Source organism: Muntiacus reevesi, chromosome 4 (assembly GCF_963930625.1).
Source record: "Muntiacus reevesi chromosome 4, mMunRee1.1, whole genome shotgun sequence".
Taxonomy (NCBI): domain Eukaryota; kingdom Metazoa; phylum Chordata; class Mammalia; order Artiodactyla; family Cervidae; genus Muntiacus; species Muntiacus reevesi.
Genome location: NC_089252.1, coordinates 149,772,458 through 149,794,324, shown reverse-complemented (window position 1 = coordinate 149,794,324; position 21,867 = coordinate 149,772,458). Strand labels below are relative to the sequence as shown.

Genomic DNA, 21,867 nt, shown 5'->3' with positions numbered 1-21,867 from the left:
GGCCTATTTCAGCACCCCTTATTTTACTTGTGCATCAGAAATCACTTGGATACTTTTCTGGGGAAACAAAAATTCCCAGGCTGCCCTTCAGACCCGTGGAATCAGCCTACATAGGAACATGCTCCAGAAAACTGAATTCCATTCAGGATCCCAGTGCTTGGACCTGGAGTCCCCAGATAGTGGCACATTAAAAAAGCTCCCCAGTGTGATTACGGTGCACTGTTTACTTAACAGCTGGCCCAAGATTTGGTCCTCCAGATCTTTTTAACATTTTTTTCCCATTCCTCCAAATACTTGGTACACAAACGTTTTTGATGACCATTTTTTCTTCATCATAATCACTAACACTATATGAACCCTTACTAAATGCTACCTTATTGCACTTACAAAATACACCAGACAGACTTACCACTGCTCTAAATAAAACACTGCTACTCAGGATTAAGCATGTATTTATTTTAGTTCAGTTAAAACATACAATGTTTCATTGAAACGGTGTAGCACTCTTTGCCAACAAGTCTTACTGGAATTGTTGGCCTCTATGACAGTACAGTGGGGGTACATATTTACATTATATACAGAAAGCTTACCACATATCCAGGTTCTCAAAGGTCTTCCACCACACTAGAGCATATTTGATTTCATTACACTAGATCATGTTTTAATGTTTTAATAGCTATATTTTGAAAATTTAGGCCTTATTTAAAATTTAAGAGATCTGAACTTGCACCAAGTTTTCATGAAAAAAAAATGTTGTTCATGTAGTCTGTTTATTGCAAATACAATTTTAACAGTATTTTAAATTTTTAGTGTTTACACAATTTGTCAATTTGTTTACTGAAATCTCTGTACAGGTAGTTTTGGGACAATTCTTATAGATACATAGTGTGAATTCATCAAAATGCAGTTAAGAAACTTATAAGGATATATACATTTCAACCCAAGACCCAAACCTGACATTATATACAACCTATTTACAAATACATATGGACAGACACTGTATGTACATAAGATTATCATAAATATTGAAAAATAGGTTAGCTTTAATGGATTAATGCTGTTCTATAAATAACATTAGTTATAACTGAAACATCCACGGAAGACAGTAATGCAAAATGAGGTGACAAGACAGTGGTTTTAATACTGAAGACTGCTCATTACTGGGAATTCACTGTTTAGGAACCTCCAGGTAGACAAAGATAGCTCCAAGAAAATCATGCAATGAAATTTACCCTTGGCAGTTGATTTGGAACCTCAAATAGCCAGGGGACTGGAGGAACCTTCCACATTGATTTTTTTTTTTTTTTTTCATTTCTTCCTGGTTGCCTCGGTATTTTCTCCCAAACAAAAGGATGTAAACTGTAGAGGTATTCCCAGGCAAGTCTTAAGATACAAAACCAGCGATTCTTTCCAGGAATTCAAGCAGAAGTGCCAATTCTTGGTCTGAGCTAGAGGTGAGGTTCTGGATTCGAATGGAGTGCCAAAAGCCCAATTGAATGAAAGCAGTGCTGTAGAATCCGTCTTCTCACTGCCTTTCGAGATGGTCCCCACTTTCATTTTTGTAGAAACAAACAAAAATGGACCATTGGTTTCACCCAATGGAGCACTACAAGACGTCTTCCAGTTCAGTTCCACAAGGGTCTCTGACTACAGACACATCTTGTCTGCAACTGAGTCACATATAATACAAGAATGCGTAACAAAAATCATGTCTGCCACATTTCTGGCCCTTGCCTAAAACTAAAAATGTTAAGTTCAAGAGAACAACCTTACAGTCAGGTGACCAATTGATGATTCCATTATTTGCTTCCCTCAACCACTAATGGAATTATGTGTATTAGATTTTAGACATTATGCCTAACGAGCAAAGTACCACATTATTTAATAACATATTCACCATACACCATGACGTACAATAAATGTGCTCTTAAAGCCAAGTAATTTTTTCACTTCTAACTGGGATTGAAATGGAAGGGTGATCATGCAGTCGGACCAATAGTTACACTCAGGGTGCACTGTTTTCCCTAGCTAACCATTTGTTGGATGTAAACAAGTACTTCTACGTTGTACAAGAATGAGATGACAATCCAGTGCACATGAGTTTTTTAAAAAGCTTACTGCATGAGAAACCCAGTGGCCTATATGAAGAGAACTTATACCAAATATAGGTGTAACCTATGGATTAATTAGACCTCTACTGTAGACAAAACATGAACACAACTAAACCATACATTGTCAAGTAATTCACACTTCCATAGCAGATGAGCCATATGAAAAGTTGTACTCTCTGGATAGAACAGTTTTGGCCTACAGCCATCAAATGCCCATTTTCCACTTCTGGAAGCAATGCCAAAAAAGGGCTGGCCCAAAAAAATCCAGAGCTGTCAACCCAACTCTGGAGACAGATGCAACTGAATAAACCCTGTTTTACCCAATTGCACTATTTGGTACCTCAAAATTAGTTATTTTATTTCCCACAGAAATACCTGCATTATCTTCCATTCTAACAGACTGAAGCCATAAACATTTCAGAGTATAAATGAACAAAAATATTTGGGGATAGAGAAGAAAAGTGATGAACAGAGTTCACCTGATTTGGTGTAGCCACAATCAACCAATTGTCCTTTAAAGGTAAAGTCTGAATGGAAAATGCTCCTAATTACAGTATAATTTTTCATTATATCATTTTCTCTAAAAATTATTTTGGATAAAAAAAAGTATTTGGCTTAGTATGCCTACAAAAAGGCAAATCATTTCATAATACTAGTAGTAATTGTTTTTAAATAACAATGTTTTTTTTCATGGAATTCATTGACAATTGCTTTTGGATAAAGTTCAAAAAAAGCAATTTTAAAAAAATAAAATAGTGCTTCTGAGGTCTTTGAATATTTTTGGTACAAAAAATTAATAGTGTTTTTCTCAATGATTATTTCAATACTTTGCTGTAAATTAAAAAGAATTGTTTCTCACATCGAATGGTTCCATTAGGCACATTCAAGTAAAATCATAAAATATCCAAGTTAAACAATGACACAGCCAAACATGTGGCTTGATTAAAGTTAAGAGTTCGTCCATTCTCTGGAATGGAATAAAATTGTCACTTCCGATAACCCGAGACTCGTGGTTTGGTGTTAATATCCATTTCTACCATACAGAATAGTTTCTTTAAGAACAAAACAAAACAAAACAAGAGTTCACTTATTCTGCACTCAGAAGAACCAGCGAGGAATCTGCACTTCAAAAGGAAGTGAAACTGAAAACATTAGGTGAAATTTCATAGTAGTTGAGAGCTGTGGACTCAACACTGGCATCAAATGGACTATTGTGGAGTTTTAAAGGTGGTGGTTAATGGCCACCTCCCGGGGCATTGTGGACCCAATCCAACACAATCAAGGCCATGCTTCCGGTCATCACCACTATGCCACTTAGCAGGAAGAACATAGCCTGCAACGAGCAGAGAAAACAGATCAGCAAGCCACAAAACATATATGCTAAATATTCTTCTACTTTTAAAAAATGGGCTTATAATTTCTAAAGGGCCTCCCAGGTGGCGCTAGTGGTAAAGAACCCGCCGGCCAATGCAGGAGACACAAGAGATGTGGGTTTGATTCCTGGGTTGGGAAGATCCCCTAGAGTAGGAAACGGCAACCCACTCCAGTACTCTTGCGTGGAGAAATCCATGGACACAGGATTTGCACTGGTGAGCAATAGTCAATGGGTCCCAAAGAGCTGAACAGAACCGAGTGAATTAGCACATACAATAAATTCCTAAGTGTGTCCGTATTACTTCAGAGCTACAGTTTAGCTTGCTGAACTGTCTTGAATGATCAAAGTAAATAAGTAAAGTCACTCAGTTGTGTCTGACTCTGTGACCCCGTGGATTGTAGCCTTCCAGGCTCCTCTGTCCATGGGATTTTCCAGGCAAGAATACTGGAGCGGGTTGCCATTTCCTTCTCCAGGGGATCTTCCTGACCCAGGGATGGAACCCAGGTCTCCTGCATTAAAGGAAGACTCTTTATGATCTGAGCCACAAGGGAAGCCATTGAATGATCAAGGGGTTATCTATATAATACTAAGTTACTGTATCTTTAAAATCTTCCCAAACTTTCCCTTCTCATTCCTTTGTATCAAAAGAAAAAGTAAATAATCTTTACTAAATAAACTATTGCACGCAACAGAACTGGAATGATATTTTTGCATTTTTTAAAAGGGAAAAATCTTAACTTATAAAATAAAATCTAAATTATCTTAAAAATGCAGCCTGAGCTGAAGCTGGAGGTTTTTCTGAAAGACATGAGTAGGTCTACTCTAATTCTACTCTTCAATTACTGCACCAGTAAAACAAAGTAACAGTTGTTGGTTCATAAGCATTTCTAGTACTTCAGTCAGACAACAGTAGTGGAGAAAAAGGACTGAAATGCAGTCTTTCTTCTAAGTATTCCCACCAGGATCATTTGTGGTTAACATATCATAATTGTAAAATCAGTTGTTATAATTATACTTTACAGTGTAATAACCCCCTGACCCCACTTGAGCTTTGCTTTGAAAATGGTCTCATTTGACTAAATACGCCATTTTCTCCTCTTTTAAACACTCCAGGCCCATTTAAGTGCCTGTCACAGAGCAGGTGGTCAAAGTTACTTTTAACCTCTATTCCTGTTTCTAAAGTATTAGTAACTTTCTTGCAATAAACTTAAGAATACATATCAGAAGGCAAACCATCTCTCACCTCCCCTCCTCCCCCATTCTTCCATCTGTGAAGTACACAGTTATAGGTATATTTATCAGAAACTAAAAATGAAACTACAATAAATGACATTTAAGAGACTAAAATTACAATCAGTTGAGGAACTTCTGGCATTAGATTATTATTATTATTCTTATTCTAGTCATAAACTCTCACTCACCCCAATCTTTTGTACAGACTTCATAGATTCTTTCTTCACTAATTTGATATAGAACGCAGATGGAAGAATAAAAATCAACATAGCAGCCGCAGATGCACCTGTAAAAACAGCATTGACTACTTCTTAAGAATTCAATGAATCACTTGTTATTCCTTTTTTAACTGTAAAATTCCTGATATTTTAATCAACTTTGTTACTTCCTAAAACTTACCAATGAAACCAAAGATATCCCTAATATTTGGTACAAAGATGACAAGCAAATTGGTAAACACCAAGATAGACACTGTGATGACACTATGACGCCACCAACTGAACTCCTTCGATGCACACAGCAAATGAGTTATGGAACTCCGGATCTGCAAAAAGTAAGTGGAGAAATAAAAATTTCAGCTTTAATCAATGAAAAAAGAGTGACAAACAACAGGAAATATACCTAAACAAGTAGCTATTTAAATACTAAGTGTACCCTTCCTCTACTGCTCTTTTCCTAAACATCTAAGTATTAGAAAGATCATTATATCCTGAATTATGGGGAAAAGATCCCAACATGTATTTTAAAGATGAACAAAACATTAAAAAAAAAAAAAAAACAAAACCTTTCAAAATCCAAAACCCCTTGATATTGCTGTAGCAGTCTTTTCCTTCTCACAGAACATGAAAATCTCACAAATCTTCATGTCTAACAACCCCTTCCTAAGGAAAAGAGAGCAGGTGATCACTTACTGGGAAAATAACTACTGGTACTGTCAGGGTGACAGCCACCAACACAGCCAAGCGGACAATGAGAAGCAGAATGTCAGTCTCCATGACAGAAGAGTAGGTATGAAGCAATTCTGACTCAACGTGTTCTATAGAGAAAGAAAAAAAAAAAAAAAAAAGAAAAAATGCTTCATGTGTGCTGTTCTCTCTGGAGATTAGTTAGAAAATCTAACTTACAGCTATTATCTGCACCAAAGTTATTAGCTACTCACAAAACGACTATAAACTAAGAGGCTAATAAGATTAATTCGGAATTAGGGTTAATGCAATTAAAATAACATTGAAGGAAAATTTTTCTAAATACCTAGGAGAGATTTAGCCACATGACCCCCATTAAAAACAACAAGAGCTAAATAGCTAAATCCCATGGTTTGGCTTACAGTCTGCGTGTGTGTTGTATAATCTGAAGGGAATGGGAGAGGAGAGTCAGGATGAACCTAGATGCAAGCACATCACATATAAAAATGCCATCATATGGCTAACGGTGGATTTTGGAACCTGTACTCTAGAAATTACTGATTCAATATACACTATAGGAAATTCTAAACTCTAGGTTCAATTGCTCATCGCAATTATGAAATATACTTAAATAGAGCGAGCTTTTAAAGTGACAGAACTATAACGTACAAAGTATGAACTTCATTTCTTAAGTGTCCTTTTTGTAAACTAGACATTATTTACCGTAAAATGTCAGGTATCCAAAGAGAGCAGCAAGCAGGTACATGAGAAACATAGCGAAAAAGGAAATCTTGGACACATTCATCATTCTTCTACGGCTGCGGCTGTGCAAATTCAAAGGAAAATACACATACATATTATAGCAGTAGTTATAGCAGTAATCTATTATTTTTCCAGCTTTTCCAGTTAATTTATATAAAAGTTGCTAAAGTGCTCACCCTTTAAGCTCTTCATAAATAGGAAGAATAGCAGGATGACAGACAAATGAGAAGGTCAGAATTGGCACAGCATAGACAGTCTGCAAAAAAAGTAAAAACCTTCTTAACATCCTGATGTAATAAACTCATGTGATATCACAGTTCTTGCAACTTACATTTTATACTCATTAATCTTAGAAATCAAAGCTTAAAATGTTTTCTTGCCTAATTAGCTCTTCTAATTTGTTCACTAGGTGTGACGAACGTTCTCACTTCCGAATGTGGCAGTTACTGAGACAAGATGATCTTTTCATCTTTCAATCTACTTTAAGATATAAACCAACACTTTCTTCTCAGTCCTCAATAATGAGCTAATAATCATGTTTCCTAAAGAGGAAGCTATTACCTCATCTCCCTTTACCTTGGGAGTGTTAAAACTTCCAGTGGCTTATCTTCCCTGTTTTCTTCCCTAAAATTTTTCTTCGAAAACAAAATGATTATAGTTACCTGTGAGTTGAAGATAAAATAACGTGGTTGGCAAGAATCACTTTCAGTTCTATTAAAACCCACAAAAGCTGCTGGCTGTGCTAAGCTGCCGTTTACTGTTTCATTAACTAGAAAAGCAATTTCCGCAGGACAAGGAATCTGAAATTTCTTGCAAATCACCTGAAAATATATTATTTTGCATTTGTTAGAATGAATAATGTGACAGGGCTTAGAAAAACAATCTCTAGCTTTAAAGAAAAATTATACCTACCACAATCAGAAAGAACATCATACACAGCAAGGAGAGACCACTGGTGTATCCCAAATATCCTATAAGGAGGAAAAAACACGGGATTCATTTCCTAAAACAGGTTTAGGGCAAAGATGACTCAATTCTGTTTGCAAGACTGCAGTGTGGACACATTAAATTTCTAATTTTTATACAATAAGATGTAGAATTACTTAAAAATACTTGTTAAACGCTAAATCGCTAACAACTATCCCTTTTGTATTTTTTATAAAGCACAAGATGTTCTAAATGTCAACCAAGTACTTGGGCCTTTTGGTAACCATTCTGCTAGAATTTTTGGAAGACTGGCAAGTTACAAACGCTGCGATTCTCAGTGGTATATATTTGGGGTTCTTTAATTCAGCTCTCATTCATTTCTATTAAGAGAAAGCCAACTAGTTGGTGAGGCTCATTTCAATTCTCTTTAGAGATAGGTTTGCTCACCTAAATTCCTCAGCAGTGACAAGGGGAGAATGAGCACCAGTGACACCAGCAGAACCAGATAGTCACCGTTCAGATACCACAATCTGAAAGAAAGAAAAGAAAAACAAGGTCACAACCAGTCATAAATATCCTCAGAATAACATATATTTCTTCTCACAGGACTCGTTTTATACTTTAAAAAAAAGAAAAAAAGAGAGAGAGACAAGTTGGAAAGAGTTATCACTTATTCAAAAAGCCCACATACACAGGAACAGATTTCTAACTTAACGTGCACAGTGAATGTTCACTCAGGTTAGAAATTGGGTCTGAAACAGTATAACTTTTGTCCCATTGTTTGCTCTGGGAAGGCTGCCAGCTGCTTCATAACATAAAATGCTTCTTAAAGGCTTGATACTAACGTAAGGAACAAAGCAGCATTGTTAAGCCAGTTAATCTTATCTTTAAGCATTTTTAGAAAATTGTACACCAACTTTGTCATAGCTTTAGCTCACAGTTTTTTAATGCTGGAAACAAGGACATTTTAAAACAAGTTTCTATCAGACATTTGTTAGCAAATGTACTTACTAAACATTTCAACAAGGAAATTTTTTCTCAGTTCAATAAAATACATAGGCAAAAAACAAATAACAAAACCTCCGAACAAGAGCTTATTGTAGGTTATCAAGAGTATGTTGTGACACCCTGACCCACCTTGACTCCAAGAGCAAAAAGATCCCTTCTGAACTCAGAGAAAATGTTATGCACCTCTCTAAAAGTTTTAGCAATGCCTTTTCCTTTTTAGGTAATCAACTACACCTTGCTTTAAATCACTTATTTTCAAATTCCAATTGCCTGTCAATTCTAACTCTGCTTACTTTAGCAATAAAGACCCCCCACAGAAAACTTGTATTTAAAGACCAGCTTATTAGGTTTCAAATGCCGCAGAGATAACCACACTTTTCTGTTTTGAGATAATGAGCTGCATGTAAGCAGGGAAGTACATTATCCCTCCTCATGTTTACTTTAGATAAAAACCTGTTAGTCTGCTCGGATGAATAACTCTGCTGGAAGGACAAGGCTTCTAGAGCATGGCCATGCATTTTCTGGTATTCTGCATTTTCAACAGATTTGCCAATTCACAAAAATCAGACAGGGGTTGATTTTTAATGTAATTCAAAATGTCAGTGCTAACTTAGGTTGGGGTGTAAGTTATTCAACTGTATCTTCTGGGGACAGTAAGGAGAAAAGGTAAGTAGTTTCAGAAAACCTGTTTTCATACATACATTTGAAACTTGTTATTCAGTTAACTAGCTACTATCTTGGCCTTTCCTTCCAGAAGTTCAAATCAGTTTCTGGGGGACTTCTTGGTCAGTTTCAACAGGAATATTAACAAAAAAAAATTTACTGATAATCATTTTGTATCCAACTTTGATAAAATGTATCTAACCATTTTAGACTGCAATTGTTTCTTATGAGTAACCTTACTTAGCACCTACCCATTTGTATCTTCAATGTTCATTAATGCCTGGATCACCAAAGGTAACTCATATTTCACTATGAAGAGGTAGCTTGACATAGCTGGAGGAAAACAAAATTATACCATTACAAGTGCAAAATGTTGCATGTGACACCAAAAGTAGCCTGTCACCACTCTCTGCTACATAAAGAGCAAAAAACTATACCCAAATCATCTTTTAAAAACTCTTACCTCCAATGTTCTGCATTGTAATGGATCCAGATGCTGTGAGCTTCCCAACCATTCCAAATGCTTTATGTCCCAGCTGTTCATATAATAAAGACCCTATAATTTAAAGAACACAGACGCATGAAGGAAGAGAAAGAAAATCATGATAGGCATAATTGTTTTAGAAATATAGAGTGCTACCATACCTCCTTCATTGGCAGTCTTCAAAAGGAGATGAACAGAATACAGGGAAAATATTGACACAAATGTCAACAGAATTCTGATGAGAGAAGAAAAAGGTATAGGGTTATACACAAGCACGTCTATACTTAAAAGACAATTCGTTTTGACTTTATTTAAACATTAAATACAAAACTTGTCCTAATATTTTGTGTGCTAGACAGAATGACCCCAATGATGTGTGTTCACTCTTCTGGCTAGAATGCCAACAAGCTCTCTTACCTGGCACTAAACATGAATGCATCATGTCGCAGGTAATAGCTCTCCAGTACTGGTTATGAACAGGCTTCACCCACTGACCCAAAGGTGCTGGGAGACACTGGAAAGACTAACTTTCCAGTGGTAGAGTTATAAGACTTATATTTTGATTCTGGTACCGTGGTAATTAGCTATGTACTTGCTACTTCTCTGTGTTCCTATACCTATAAAACGGTTTTAACACTTGCCAGTTACTTGGGAAATCCAATTGAGACAAGTTCAGAAAAGGTCTGGAGTCCCTTTGAACCATATAGGTAAGCAAAGGAATGGGACTACAGAAAGGAAGGAGGGATGATACATGCTAAGTGTCAGGGACAGCTTTACAAAAAACTGTCATCCGTTGTTTGTGAAACTGATGGGTGTCATCAGCACACATCAGAGGAATAACTACTGTGACGATATATTATATTGCACCCCATGGTATGGAAGACAAGTCCAGCATTGTCACAAAGTTAAACAATGTCTGTGTGAGAACAAGCAATCTATCAGTGAGATTGGGCTGTCTCCTCCTTCAGTTGTTTCGCGTGGATGGAACAGGAGGAAAAAAAAAAAAAGAATAGAGAAGCACTAAAGGTTCTCTACTCAGTCACTACATTTTCCTTTAGGGCACACATTCTCATTCCAGCTTTCCTTTCCTCCCCACCAGGCAAGCCAAGAAAAACAAATTTCTTTTTATTAAAATGAGCCAACAACCACCACCAAAAATCAAAATCAGAGAAACTCATAGAAAACTCTGCAAGCAAGACGACAGTCCCATTTTCCAAATTCTGAAATGGCAAACTGAATAAAGCACCGTTTCAGGTCTGGCAAAGGAACAGATGTCTGTCATTAAACATAGACGGTGGCATTCAGCTGCCGTTCTAATGCCAAAAGTTTCATGGTGTCTAATCTGCAGTGGTAATGACACCATCAGCCTCATCGCTAACTGCACAAAGCATGGCTTAATCAAAAACCATGTCCAAAGTGTGCTAACAAACTCAGTCCCTCTTTTACACAGAGAAGACAATGAGGAAGGAACAGACTCCATAACCTTTGAGGTCACTTTCAATCTCAAGACTGGGTCTACTTTACACGGTAAGCTACAGAGTTGTGTAACCAGACGAAGGCAGCCATGAGGTTTTTGGACCATTTACCTTTATACCGCTACACATACCATGTAAAACAGTGATGGATTTAAAACTCACTTTAGCATTTGTGATATTATTCAGTCATTTATTAAATAATCAAATATGCAAACATTATTAAAGTATAAATAATTTCAAAAGTGTAAGGGTAACATATCAGAATTCCGAGTTCTCTTATGAAACAAAGGTAGCATTTTACCTCATGTAAATTCTGCACCACAACCACACTGGAAACATTTAGAGATTGCCTCTGGTTTTTACATGAAGAGTTAGGAAGAGTTTCAAATATTTAACAATGATGCCATTCAAGTACCCCACTAAAAACCTTGAAAACTCTAGGGTTCTTTCTACGCAAATTCCTGGCTCTTGGTCTTAGACCTCACTCAACATGGCTCATGAAGCAAGTTGAGTGAATCCTAGCTTCCAGTGCTCAAAGCCACACTTAACACATGTGGAATTTCACCACAAAGCGGAGTTTTGCAAAGGTTTGCTTTTCTTTTCAGGAACATTTTCTTCTGGCAGAAAAAATAACTTGAGTAGAAGGCACCAGTCAGCTAACTAAAATATGACTGTAGCAAAGACAGAATTCCATGCTATGTGTATATGTGGTTTTTTCGTCTGCACAGTAAATCACTCCAAAAAGAAAGTGCCTTAGCCAGGAGTCCACTGTAGCTCAATCTTAGTAGCTATGATACAAACATCGCTGAAAACATATACTCAAAATCACAGGTATTTTTCTTTTATGCTTTCTTCCTGGAAATAAGGTCCATAGTTTTATATTCTCCAAGAGTCAGTGACCCCAAAATGGTTAAAAACCACTGTTTGAAAGTCTTCTCCTCCTCCGAAATCCTATTCTAGGTATTCACGTGGGAAAGCATGGGAGTAACTAATTCTAACTAGACAACTAAGGGAAAAGACAAAGCAATTCAAAGCAGATATTTTTTAAAGTATTCATATTTTTTTGTGGTAATCACACAGACATGGATTAAAAAAAGAAAAAAAAAAAAAACAAACCCCAAATTGAGACCAAACAACAAAAAAAAATATCACATATAGTTGTTTTTCGGTGTCCAGAAAATTGTGAGTCACTTTTCTGAAACATGTTCTAGATTAGACAAATGCCACCACACCCTATATATTAAAAAAAAAAAGTTGTTTTCCTTATGTACATTAGAGGCCACAGATCCTTGGGGAGACTGTCAATTTACGAAACGGAATTGAAGTTATCATGCTTTTAAAATATTTCTTGCTTCAAAGTTTGCCAGAGTAAAAATTTTACCCTGGATCCATCCACAGTTCTTTATAAATATCCAATCCCTATTCAACTTTATTCCAATCCCTATTCAACTTTATTCCCTTCGACTCAAAGACTTTTTGGATTATTAGTTTTAAGAGTTGTCCTAATTTTTCCTACCTAATTGACTTTTTTGATATCATGCAGTTATGTAGCAGAATAAAGAGATTTTTGGATTTCTCACATTTTAAATTTTAAGCAAATGATTAAGTCAAATACTGCAACTGTAAATTCAGTCTCTGGAGCCAAAATATATGCTGTATCATCATATTAACTGCCCTGCGTGGCAGACTCACTACTTACACATACTTACATAAAAAGAGCAATTCCAGTATTAGCCATGGCATAAGAAAGCCCAAGGATTCCACTGCCCACAATCGCATTGCTCAGATTAAATACTGACATTCCAAAGGAAGTAGTACCTGGATGCTACATAGAGGGAAAAGGATAACCAAACATATAACAATAATTAAATGGAGAAAACCAGCTTTGGGCAAGTTAGACTTGAAATCTAAAAATAAAACTATTCTTTTACTCCATAAAGCCACAGAAACACAAACGATTATTTTTAACTTACAAAGTCAGTTTCATACTTCTTCTTCCCCACGTTCGATTCAAGTAAAAAGTTCTGGTTTTCAGGATCCACATCTGCATAATGGCTACAAAAAAGAAAAACAAAAAAATCCTAAATTGGTTGAAATACACAAAGGAATGCTTCAACACAAAACGCCCCCGCGTTTAGCTGTCACACATTTTAATTTATATGCATATTAAGTAGTAGTCGACTTTCACACGACCTGAAGGCGTATTCCCACACAACTACCAGATAATCTTCCAGAGATTACACGCTCTCTCCAAATGCTACAGTAATTTAAAGCAACAGAATCCTAGGTAAAGAACTTCCGATGCACACAAACCGTTTTTAAAAACGCACACAATCTCCCACCTTTTCAGAGCAGCTTGTTTGGTGGGGTAGGAGTAGTTGAAGTCGCTGTTGGAACTATAGCTGCTGCTGTCCTCATCTGGGGAAATACTGAACCTTCCCATTTCAGCTTTCTTCATGTTGGGCAGCGGGAGGAATCGGGCGCTGACGGTAGTGCTGGGTTCCTTTTGTCCTTGGAGACGCACGAGCCCGCGCGGCGGCCTGTGAAGGTAGAGGCGGCGCGTCAGGACTGCAGAGCCCGCCCTGGTCACGTGACACCGCCGGGAGGCGCAGCGCGGCTGATTCATCCCCCGCCAGGCGAGTGGAAAAGTACCAGCCGAGCGCGAGGGGCGGGGGCGCGCGCCGAGGGGCGGAAAAGTACAGACCGCGGAGCCGCCGAGAACAAAGATGGTCCCACCGCAACGCTGCGCCCGCGGAGGCCCGCGCCCCCCAGACCCTAAGGCTCCTCTCCCGCGCAATTTAACGTTTTGCCCTCTCTTTTAGCCCAAGTTTTACGAAAGGGGCGTGGGGGAGCTCTGTTTAGCTTTTCCCGCAGCCTCCTTGGTCGTGCACAGGCACGCAGGGCACACATCCCACCCAGATATTTGGCTAGGTGTGCATTGCATGTAGCCCAGGCACACAACTCCCTGTTTCCAGCATTTACAATAGCAATGCCGCGTAATCCGTTCCTTTCACGCCTGGAGCCCCCAGATGGGGAAATGCCTCTGCGGCAGACAGACTCGAAGGGGGCGTTAGGGCGGACACGAGTTTTCTCCCGAGAAGAGGAGCAGAGGGCGCGCAGAGTGCCGAGGGTTTGTTTACACGCGCACGCCCGTGCCCTCGAGCACACCCGTCCACTGGCATTTGGCTCGCAAGCTCTTCGCCCCGCTGGCCCCTCCTATGTCCGGAAAGGAAACTGATGCAATATCGATCGCCGATTGTCAAACGTTCCCGGTTCGTCTTCCCCAATCGTGGCCTCTGCTACATTAAAAGTCCAACCCACCTCCGCCTTCCCCCAAATTCCAAGACCCCTGGATTTAATTATTTTTATTAACTCAAATCAGTCACCAGACTTGTCGCAGTGGAACCGCCGGCCTGGCTGACTTCCCCTCCCCCTAACGGGAAGATGCGGCTCCGATCTGGGCGGGCACACGGCCCCCGCGCCGCGCCCCTCCCCCGCCCATAAGAGGACAGTGACCCCCGCTGTAGGCCGAGATAGAAGACTGGCCCACAAACCGAAAACGCCCTCCCCGGGGAGAAACGACACCCACAGCTGCCTTCCCGCCGCGGCCCCTCCCCCACTCCCGCCCGGCCCCCGCGCCTTTTGCACAGACGCCCCCGCGCGTGTTACCTTGGTGGTCTGGGCTCCTGTATCCCGGAAACAACACGCAGACGACTTCGGTGAGTTTTTCTCAGTCAACAAAAATCATAAAGAAAAACAGAAGAAAACGAAAAACCCAACAAGAAGCAGGAAAACAATTTTAATTGAACAAGGAAATGGCAAGTTGCCGCCCCAATCGACCGGCGTCCGCCGTCTGAAGGGAAAGGCGCGAGTGTGCGGAGCGCGTGGTCCGGCTGCTGGCGGCGGTGCGAGAAAAGCGCTCCGGGACGGCAGCGACGCGCGGCTCTGGAGCAGCGGGGCGAGCGGCGGGTTTTAGCGGGAGGACGCGTCAATGGGCGGGGCCCCAGCCTTCGGGAGCCTGCTTTTTTGTATATCAACACCACCTGGGCTCCGCCCCCGGACCGCCTGGGCCCACGAGGCCCCGCCCCCTGCCCGCTGCCCCCCCGCGCCCCTCCGGGGTGGCGGAATCAGGCAGCCCAGCCCCGCCTGCTTCCTCCCCCGCTCCTTCCAGGCTAACTCCACTCTGCCGACTCTGGTCAGCTTGAAAGACCCCCGTCTCCCCTCGCCCCTGCTTTCCTCTGTCTCTCCCTTTCAAGCCCAGACGGGTGCCGGAGATGCGGTTGTCTTTCAGGAACCTTCTCCAAATATGCTCGTTTCCGAGTGACCAGCAGGCTCTCTTTTCTCCTCTAGGCTCTTTGGGGACACATCCCGCCCATCCAATGCTTTTCTGCATGTTATTTTTATGGTTTACAGGGGGGTTTTCTCTCGCACTCTTGGGCCAACGGAGCAACGTAGTCTCCATGGTAGGTTTCTGTTCTCGTTCTTTCTTCTAGTTCCCAGAACTGCTTTCACTCTTCAGAACTAGCCTGATTAGGTCGGTTGGCAGCTCCATATCGGAATATCCTTTTTGTACGGACACGGAAAACCCTATGAAGTGTAAAGCTACATCATGCCCAGCAAGCCAGACTCTTTAAAAGGGTCCCCAGTGGGCGACGCGGCTCCTCCGAGGGGGTGTAGGATCCCGTTTTTCCTTCCTGGACACGTTTCGCTCGTTTCCCACCCCAAATGAAGAGCTCTCCTCGCCCTCCTCGCCTTTCTCTCCTATTTACAGAGGCACTGCCTCCGTTGGCATGCCGGTGCTCCCCTTCCAGTGTGGATGTGTTCTTGCTGAGCCAGGCAACTAGGGGGCCCCTTCGCTGTGGAATACTCGGTTCTGCCGGAAAGGCTGGAAACAAAGGCCTCTTAGAAGAGAGAATTGTTGGTTGAATGAATGAATAAACAAACGACCTGACCTACTGCTCTCTTCCTTTTGGAGACGTGGGAGCGACTGAGCAGGGTTGGGTGTGATCACAATTTTTGCTTTCAATGTTTTCCTGAGGAAATCTATACAACTGTCTGTTTCCATGACACGTGAGGCTGCGGGTGCCCTTGGCCTGCACCAGTGTGTATGATTGACATGGGCGGACCCGATTCCACTTTACACTCCTTTCTTCCCAACCCCTTCAACTGGTCAGACCAGTCTCAGCTAAACAATACTCTATCTTGCTTTAGTACCCAACTTCCCATCGCCATCACTCAGGGCTTAGTCACTGAGCCTCAGGAAGGCTTCTGTCCTCACCCCTCTTATTGCAAGGACTGTTTTCTAAACCGTGTGGTGAAAACGTTTTAGAACCTATGCTGTCTTGTACCCAAAATTGTTCATGTTTGTAATCTTGTCCTACCAGGGAGACTGTGAGCACACCAGGGCAAGTTTGGCATTTGATACACAATTGTGACTTTCACACACATTCCCCGATAACACTGATCAACTCTCCTAGACTGGACAGCAATCTTAGTAGTGGGTTAGGGAGGACTCCTTGAAAGTTCCTTACTGTCAAGTTTCAACTGATGAAAATCAAAAGGTCTTAAGTCACTTCTTCATCCAACTTAGTCCCCCGCATAGTCTGAAGTGACTGTGGTTGGCAAGTCCTACTCTCAGACTAGTTCTCTTGGCAGTTGAATTTTTTGGTGGTGTGTATTATAGTGCATGGGCTTCCTTGGTGGCTCAAAACGGTAAAGAGGTGGCTCAAAAGGTCTCCAATGCGGGAGACCCGGGGTTCAATCCCTGGGTCCGAAGATCCCCTGGAGAGGGAAATGGCCACCCACTCCAGTATTCTTGCCTGGAGAATTCCGCGGACAGAGGAGCCTGGCAGGCTACAGTCCATAGGGTCGCAAAGAGTCAGACACCACTGAGCATGCAGGCACACGTCCCTCATGCCCAGCCATCCTCAGGTTGGCTTTCACGGCTCTCTTTGATGTGGCCCTAATCTGTGGCCTGCGTGTGCGCTCAATTGCTTCACCTGTAGCTCACAAGGCTCCTCTGTCCATGGGATTCTCCAGGCAAGAAGACTGTAGTGGGTTGCCATGCCCTTCTCCAGGGGATCTTCCTGTCCCAGGGACTGAACCCGCATCTCCTGTGTCTCCTGCACTGTAGGTGGATTCTTAACCCTTGAAGCCATCTGGCAAGTCTGGCACTAGCCTTTGTTTCCACCCTGATCCCCCACTATTTCTTGCGGTAGGCAGCTTCTGAGATGGAGCTCAACGAACCTCACTTGATATTCATACTCATTTGTGACCCCCTTTCCTTGAATGTGGGTTGGACCTAATGATGCGCTTCTAGTCAGCAAAGCGATGGTATGTTACTTCTAAGATTAGGTTACCAAGAGTTCTGGCTTCCATCTTGTTCTGTCTTGCTCTCTCAAGGGAAACCAGCTACCATCTTGTGAACCGTACCACAGAGATGCCCCCAGGGCAAGGAAATAAGTCTCTGGCAACAGCCCAGGGAGGCCTGCCAGGTCACAGAAGTAAGCATGGAAGCTGATCCTGCCCAGTTGAACTCTGAGATGACTGCAGCCCCAGCTAATACATTCGTGAGAGGACCCAACTAAGCCCAGCCTGGATTCCTGACCCACGGAAATAAGTGATAATAAATGTTTATCATTTTACACCACTAAGTTTTGCTATAGTTTATTACTGGCCATAAGTAACTAATACATTTCTCTTCTTATACCCTAAGCTTTTGCCACTGTTCTCACTAGAAACCATTTCTCATTTACGTGATACCCACTGCTTGGAATATTCTTTATACCTCCTTAATATATATATATATTATATATATATCTAAACTATTTAGATATATATATCTAAACTATTAATATATATATAAATATATATCTAAACTATTTAATATATATATCTAAATATATATATATAATATATATCTAAATATTATATATATATATATCTAAACTATTAATATATATCTAAACTATTTCCTTTGACACCCACCTTAAATTAATTTTTCTTTATTTGATACTCCCATTTGAAAGTGGTCTCATTCTATTTTGAACATTGTGCTTTTAAAATATCTTTTTGTGGCACTTCTTTTTGTGTTGTCCATTTACTTGATTTTATGTTAGTTCTTTCCAGGGTTGTTTTTAAGACAGCTCCTAGGCCCCCCAAAATAGTATTAACTCAGAGCACCCTGGGGACTTTGGTGTGTTTTTATGGTATCGAAGGGTACTCTACTAGGTAATAATTGCTGTGGAACAAATTATTTCAAAACTCAGTGGCTGAAACTCTCAAACTTTGTATGAATCAGAAATGTGAGAGCAACTCAATTGTGTGTTTTAGCTTGGAATCTCTTATGAGGTTGTAGTAATCTGACAACTATGTGTATAGTTATCTGATGGCCCGACTAGGGCTGAAAGATCTGTTTCTAAGGTCACTCACTCACATGCTGGCAAGTTGGTACTGGCCAGTTGACCCTTCTCCAAGAAGGCTTCTTCACAAGCCGGACTGGTGTCCTCATGACATGGTAGCTGGCTGATTCCAGAGCAAGTTATCCAAGGGTGATCAAGGCAGAAGTTGCAACGTCTTTATAAAGCAGACTTGGAAGTCACACTATATTTCCACCACATTCTCCCAGTCACAAAAGCAAGCCTAGATTCAATGTAGAAGGGGATTATACAAAGACATGAGTACCAGGAGGTAAGGATCACTGGGGCCTTTCTGGAGGCTAGGTACCACCCAGAGAGGTTGTCAGTTGCAGAAAACTATTTATTGTAAGACACACAATATGCAATTAGCAGTGACTTAAATAATGACACTTAGTATCTCATATAATAGAAAGTCTACAGATAGAGCAGTCCTAGAATTAATTCTTGGCCTTTTAATCCCTTCAAAGACTGAGAGGTCACCACCTTTTTCATTCTGTCATCTTCAAGATACAGAGATAGCTCCTGGCATGGGCACATGTTGGCTACAGTGGTTTCAGGGCTCCTGGGTAGATGGGGCAACGTCCACTGAAAAAGAAAGAAGTGTCAATTCTGTGAATCATTTTTACTGAGAGGTAATATTTCCTGAAAGTACTATTGTGGATATCTCTGATCCTATTGGCCAGAATTAGGTAATATGCAAAAAAAAAAACCACTTTTTATTGTGAATCTGTATGTTTGCAGGCAATGTTTTGCAAGTGCACACCTTCTCATCCAGAAAAAATTATGGTGCCCACAGAAATTCAATCTTGAAAAACTTCTTAGAAATATTTAGCTTTACAGACCTGTTAGTATAAGTATACTTAATTATGTCAGGACTGTAGAACAACTACCCACAGTGTCAGTACTCTGTTTTATCTCATTTCCTCCCCAAATAAAAGGGGAAGGAATGACTTGATTAAAGATCTTTTTGTGGTATTTACACACTGGCCTTTTCCTGAGACCCTGGAAGAGTCCATTTTGGTAGGCGTGGTATATACTAATGAATATGAACAAAAACAGTGTCAGGAAGATGGCAGATTTTTTAACTGACATTCTTTCACTGGATAAGTTAACATCTGCTAATTAGTAGTAAGTAACTTTAAAATTTCACTCATAATTTTCTATAATAAAGCGATTTAAAATTTATTTTTAGTTTTTAATTGTTAGCAGTCTGTTTTCAGACTGTTTTCAGTCCAGAGAAAAACGACAGCGACTGAGGGATATATGCCTGCAAGCTCAGTGGTACCCAACTCTTGGTGACCCCATGAACTGTAGCCCACCAGACTCCTCTGTCTATGAAATTCTTCAAGCAAGAATACTGCAGCGGGTTGCCATTTCCCACTCCAGGGGGGTCTTCCCCACCCAGGGATCAAACCCATGTCCCTTCTGTCTCCTGCATTGGGAGGCGGATTCTTTACCGCTCAGCCATTTGGGGCCATGATGGACATTTTTTCCTGGTCTTCAATTTCCCGCTCTTTCTTTGCCCAGGGCAATAAGATACCGAAATAAGGTTTTATTAAAATTAACATATGTACAATTCTGGTTCTTAGATGAAAAGCATTTTTATATCTGGGCTTGGTTCTGGGATCTTTACTCAGGTAAAACTACTGTTTTGACTGAAATATTTGGCACCATGTGTCAGATTAAGGTGCCTGGGTCCACCTCCAAGTAACCTCGTCATGGGACACCTGGGGGTACCAACGCCACTTCTCAACCCCTCTCCCCATTCAGCGACACCCATTCTCAAGAACCGTCCAGAGCCCACCAGTCCCCGCAATTGTTAAATTTTGTTTGCTCTCTTGAAGTGAACCATGCACATAGCACATCCCTTTTGAGTACCGTTTGTCAACCCTGGGTGGGTGAAGTCAACAAACTCCCCAAAGTTGCTGTCTCCGGAATACATTTTATTCGTGACTGGGAAAACGAAGAGGGGAATGTCAGAGACAGAGAAAACAACTTGTTTTCCAGGTGGAGAGCGGGGTAAGTGAACTACAATAGAGACGGACGACACGCTGCGTCTGAACGACGACGCAGTGCAGGGCGTTGACTGAGTCGAAGGCAACACGCCCATCGGAACCGTGTTGTCCCTTTGTCTTCCATCCTTCCCCTGAAAGGTGTGGGGGGACCCGTATCACGCGGAGCGGAGGTGGCGGGGCCGCGGGGGCTGCGGCGCCCCACAGGCGAAGGCGGAGGCGCCAAGACGCCGCTCCTCGCCTTTCAGGATGCCAGCGGGGTACAAGCAAGGTCGCGGGCAAGGCCGCGCGGCGGCTCGGAGCTCCAAGGAGGGGCGCGAAGGAAGTGAAGACTGCCGGCCGGAGGGCCACGGCGCGGGCGGCGCCAGCCAGGAGGCCGGCAGCGGGGGGGAGGGGGGGCGTGCGGAGCGCTGCTCCCGGGGGAGAAAGGAACCTCTGCAGAGGCGGGTCGGGCCGCGGCCGGAAGGCTGGGGGCCGGGGCCGGTGAGGGGGACAGAGGGGAGGGGGTGGGGCGGGGCCTCGGGCGCGCAGCCGCAGTAGGTCTCTGAAAATTTTCCACTAGGGCCCCGAGCGACCGAGCCGCCGAAGCACTGCCAGCCTCTGCGCATCGAGGGCCACGTGACCGTGACTCAACAGGCACCGCCTCCCAGGTCCCAGGCAGGGCAGCGCGGGGCTGCGGAGGGAAACTGGAGAGAAGGGTAGAGGTGTGGGGGACGGTCGTTTATCTCGGCCCCACCAACCCCCCCTCCTCCGTCCAGCTCGGCCAGCTGGGAAGCTGCCAAGTGCGCGCCAGCCGGGCTCGCCCGGGACGCGCCCAGCCCGCGTCTGCGACGTGGAAAACCTAGAGAGCCCTAAACATCAGGGCTAATCTGGGGTTCTTTGAGGAAAGCCGCAGGGAACTTCGGGGCCCCGCGGAGTTTTCGCGGACTCGCCTGGCCGCGTGGGGATGCATTGCGGAAGACTGCAGCCTGGAAAGTGACCACGCCCTTTTGGCAGCTGTCGATGCTCGTGTACGTGGCTCCTGCCATGGGGAAGTGTGGCTTTGACAGCCTGCACTGGAGGGAGGGACGAAGGGGTGAGGCCTTGATCCATCCCTTGTGCCCGGGGAGTCCCGAAGGCACTGGTATTTTTCAGATGAAACTCCCGGACCCACCAGGAAATCCTCGAGGCTTTCGGTGAATGTGGGATTTGTCGTGCAGCAGGTTCCAGATGGTCCCCCGTTAAGACTTTTGGAAATCGAAATTGGCCTATCAAAAAATGTCCTCTGATCCTACTACTGCCTTGAATAGACGTTACCCAGACACCCCGCCCCATCTCTGCTCTTGTAAGGAAGGAAACGTTTGTTACAGAGATACTCCCAACTGTTTCATCTCTCGTGTTTTTTTTTTTAAAAGATTCTTTCTAGTAACTGTGACCGTTTCCTTCTCCTGAAGTCATTCCATCAAAGTCTTGGAAGCAAATTAAAAAAAGAGAAAAAGAAAATACTAGGCCAAA

General features: G+C 42.1%; 1 protein-coding gene across 2 annotated transcripts; it reads right to left on the bottom strand.

Moving 5' to 3' along the window:
- Nucleotides 1–435: 435 nt before the first annotated feature.
- SLC38A2 (solute carrier family 38 member 2) lies at nucleotides 436–14,910 on the bottom strand. Of its 2 annotated transcripts, XM_065934558.1 has the most exons (16): nucleotides 14,613–14,910; nucleotides 13,286–13,483; nucleotides 12,917–12,998; nucleotides 12,653–12,768; nucleotides 9,630–9,703; nucleotides 9,448–9,540; nucleotides 9,236–9,317; nucleotides 7,761–7,843; nucleotides 7,299–7,357; nucleotides 7,049–7,207; nucleotides 6,563–6,642; nucleotides 6,348–6,448; nucleotides 5,631–5,755; nucleotides 5,119–5,263; nucleotides 4,908–5,005; nucleotides 436–3,444 (listed from the first exon to the last, which is right to left on the bottom strand). In XM_065934558.1, exons 2-16 carry the CDS (start codon nucleotides 13,399–13,401, stop codon nucleotides 3,346–3,348), a joined length of 1,512 nt encoding a protein of 503 aa, XP_065790630.1. In that variant the 5' UTR covers nucleotides 13,402–13,483; nucleotides 14,613–14,910; the 3' UTR covers nucleotides 436–3,345. The 2 variants fall into 2 exon arrangements, with proteins under 2 accessions (XP_065790630.1, XP_065790632.1); XM_065934560.1 differs by lacking the exons at nucleotides 12,653–12,768; nucleotides 14,613–14,910 and having other exon boundaries at nucleotides 13,286–13,426.
- Nucleotides 14,911–21,867: the final 6,957 nt, after the last annotated feature.

Excerpts from the sequence above, each read along its gene's own strand:
- SLC38A2 (XM_065934558.1), bottom strand. The coding sequence starts at position 13,401 with ATGAAGAAAGCTGAAATGGGAAGGTTCAGTATTTCCCCAGATGAGGAC. Across the intron at positions 12,769-12,916 it reads AGAAGTATGAAACTGACTTT|CATCCAGGTACTACTTCCTT; the intron begins GTAAGTTAAAAA and ends CCCTCTATGTAG. Across the intron at positions 5,264-5,630 it reads TACCAGTAGTTATTTTCCCA|ATCCGGAGTTCCATAACTCA; the intron begins GTAAGTGATCAC and ends TACTTTTTGCAG.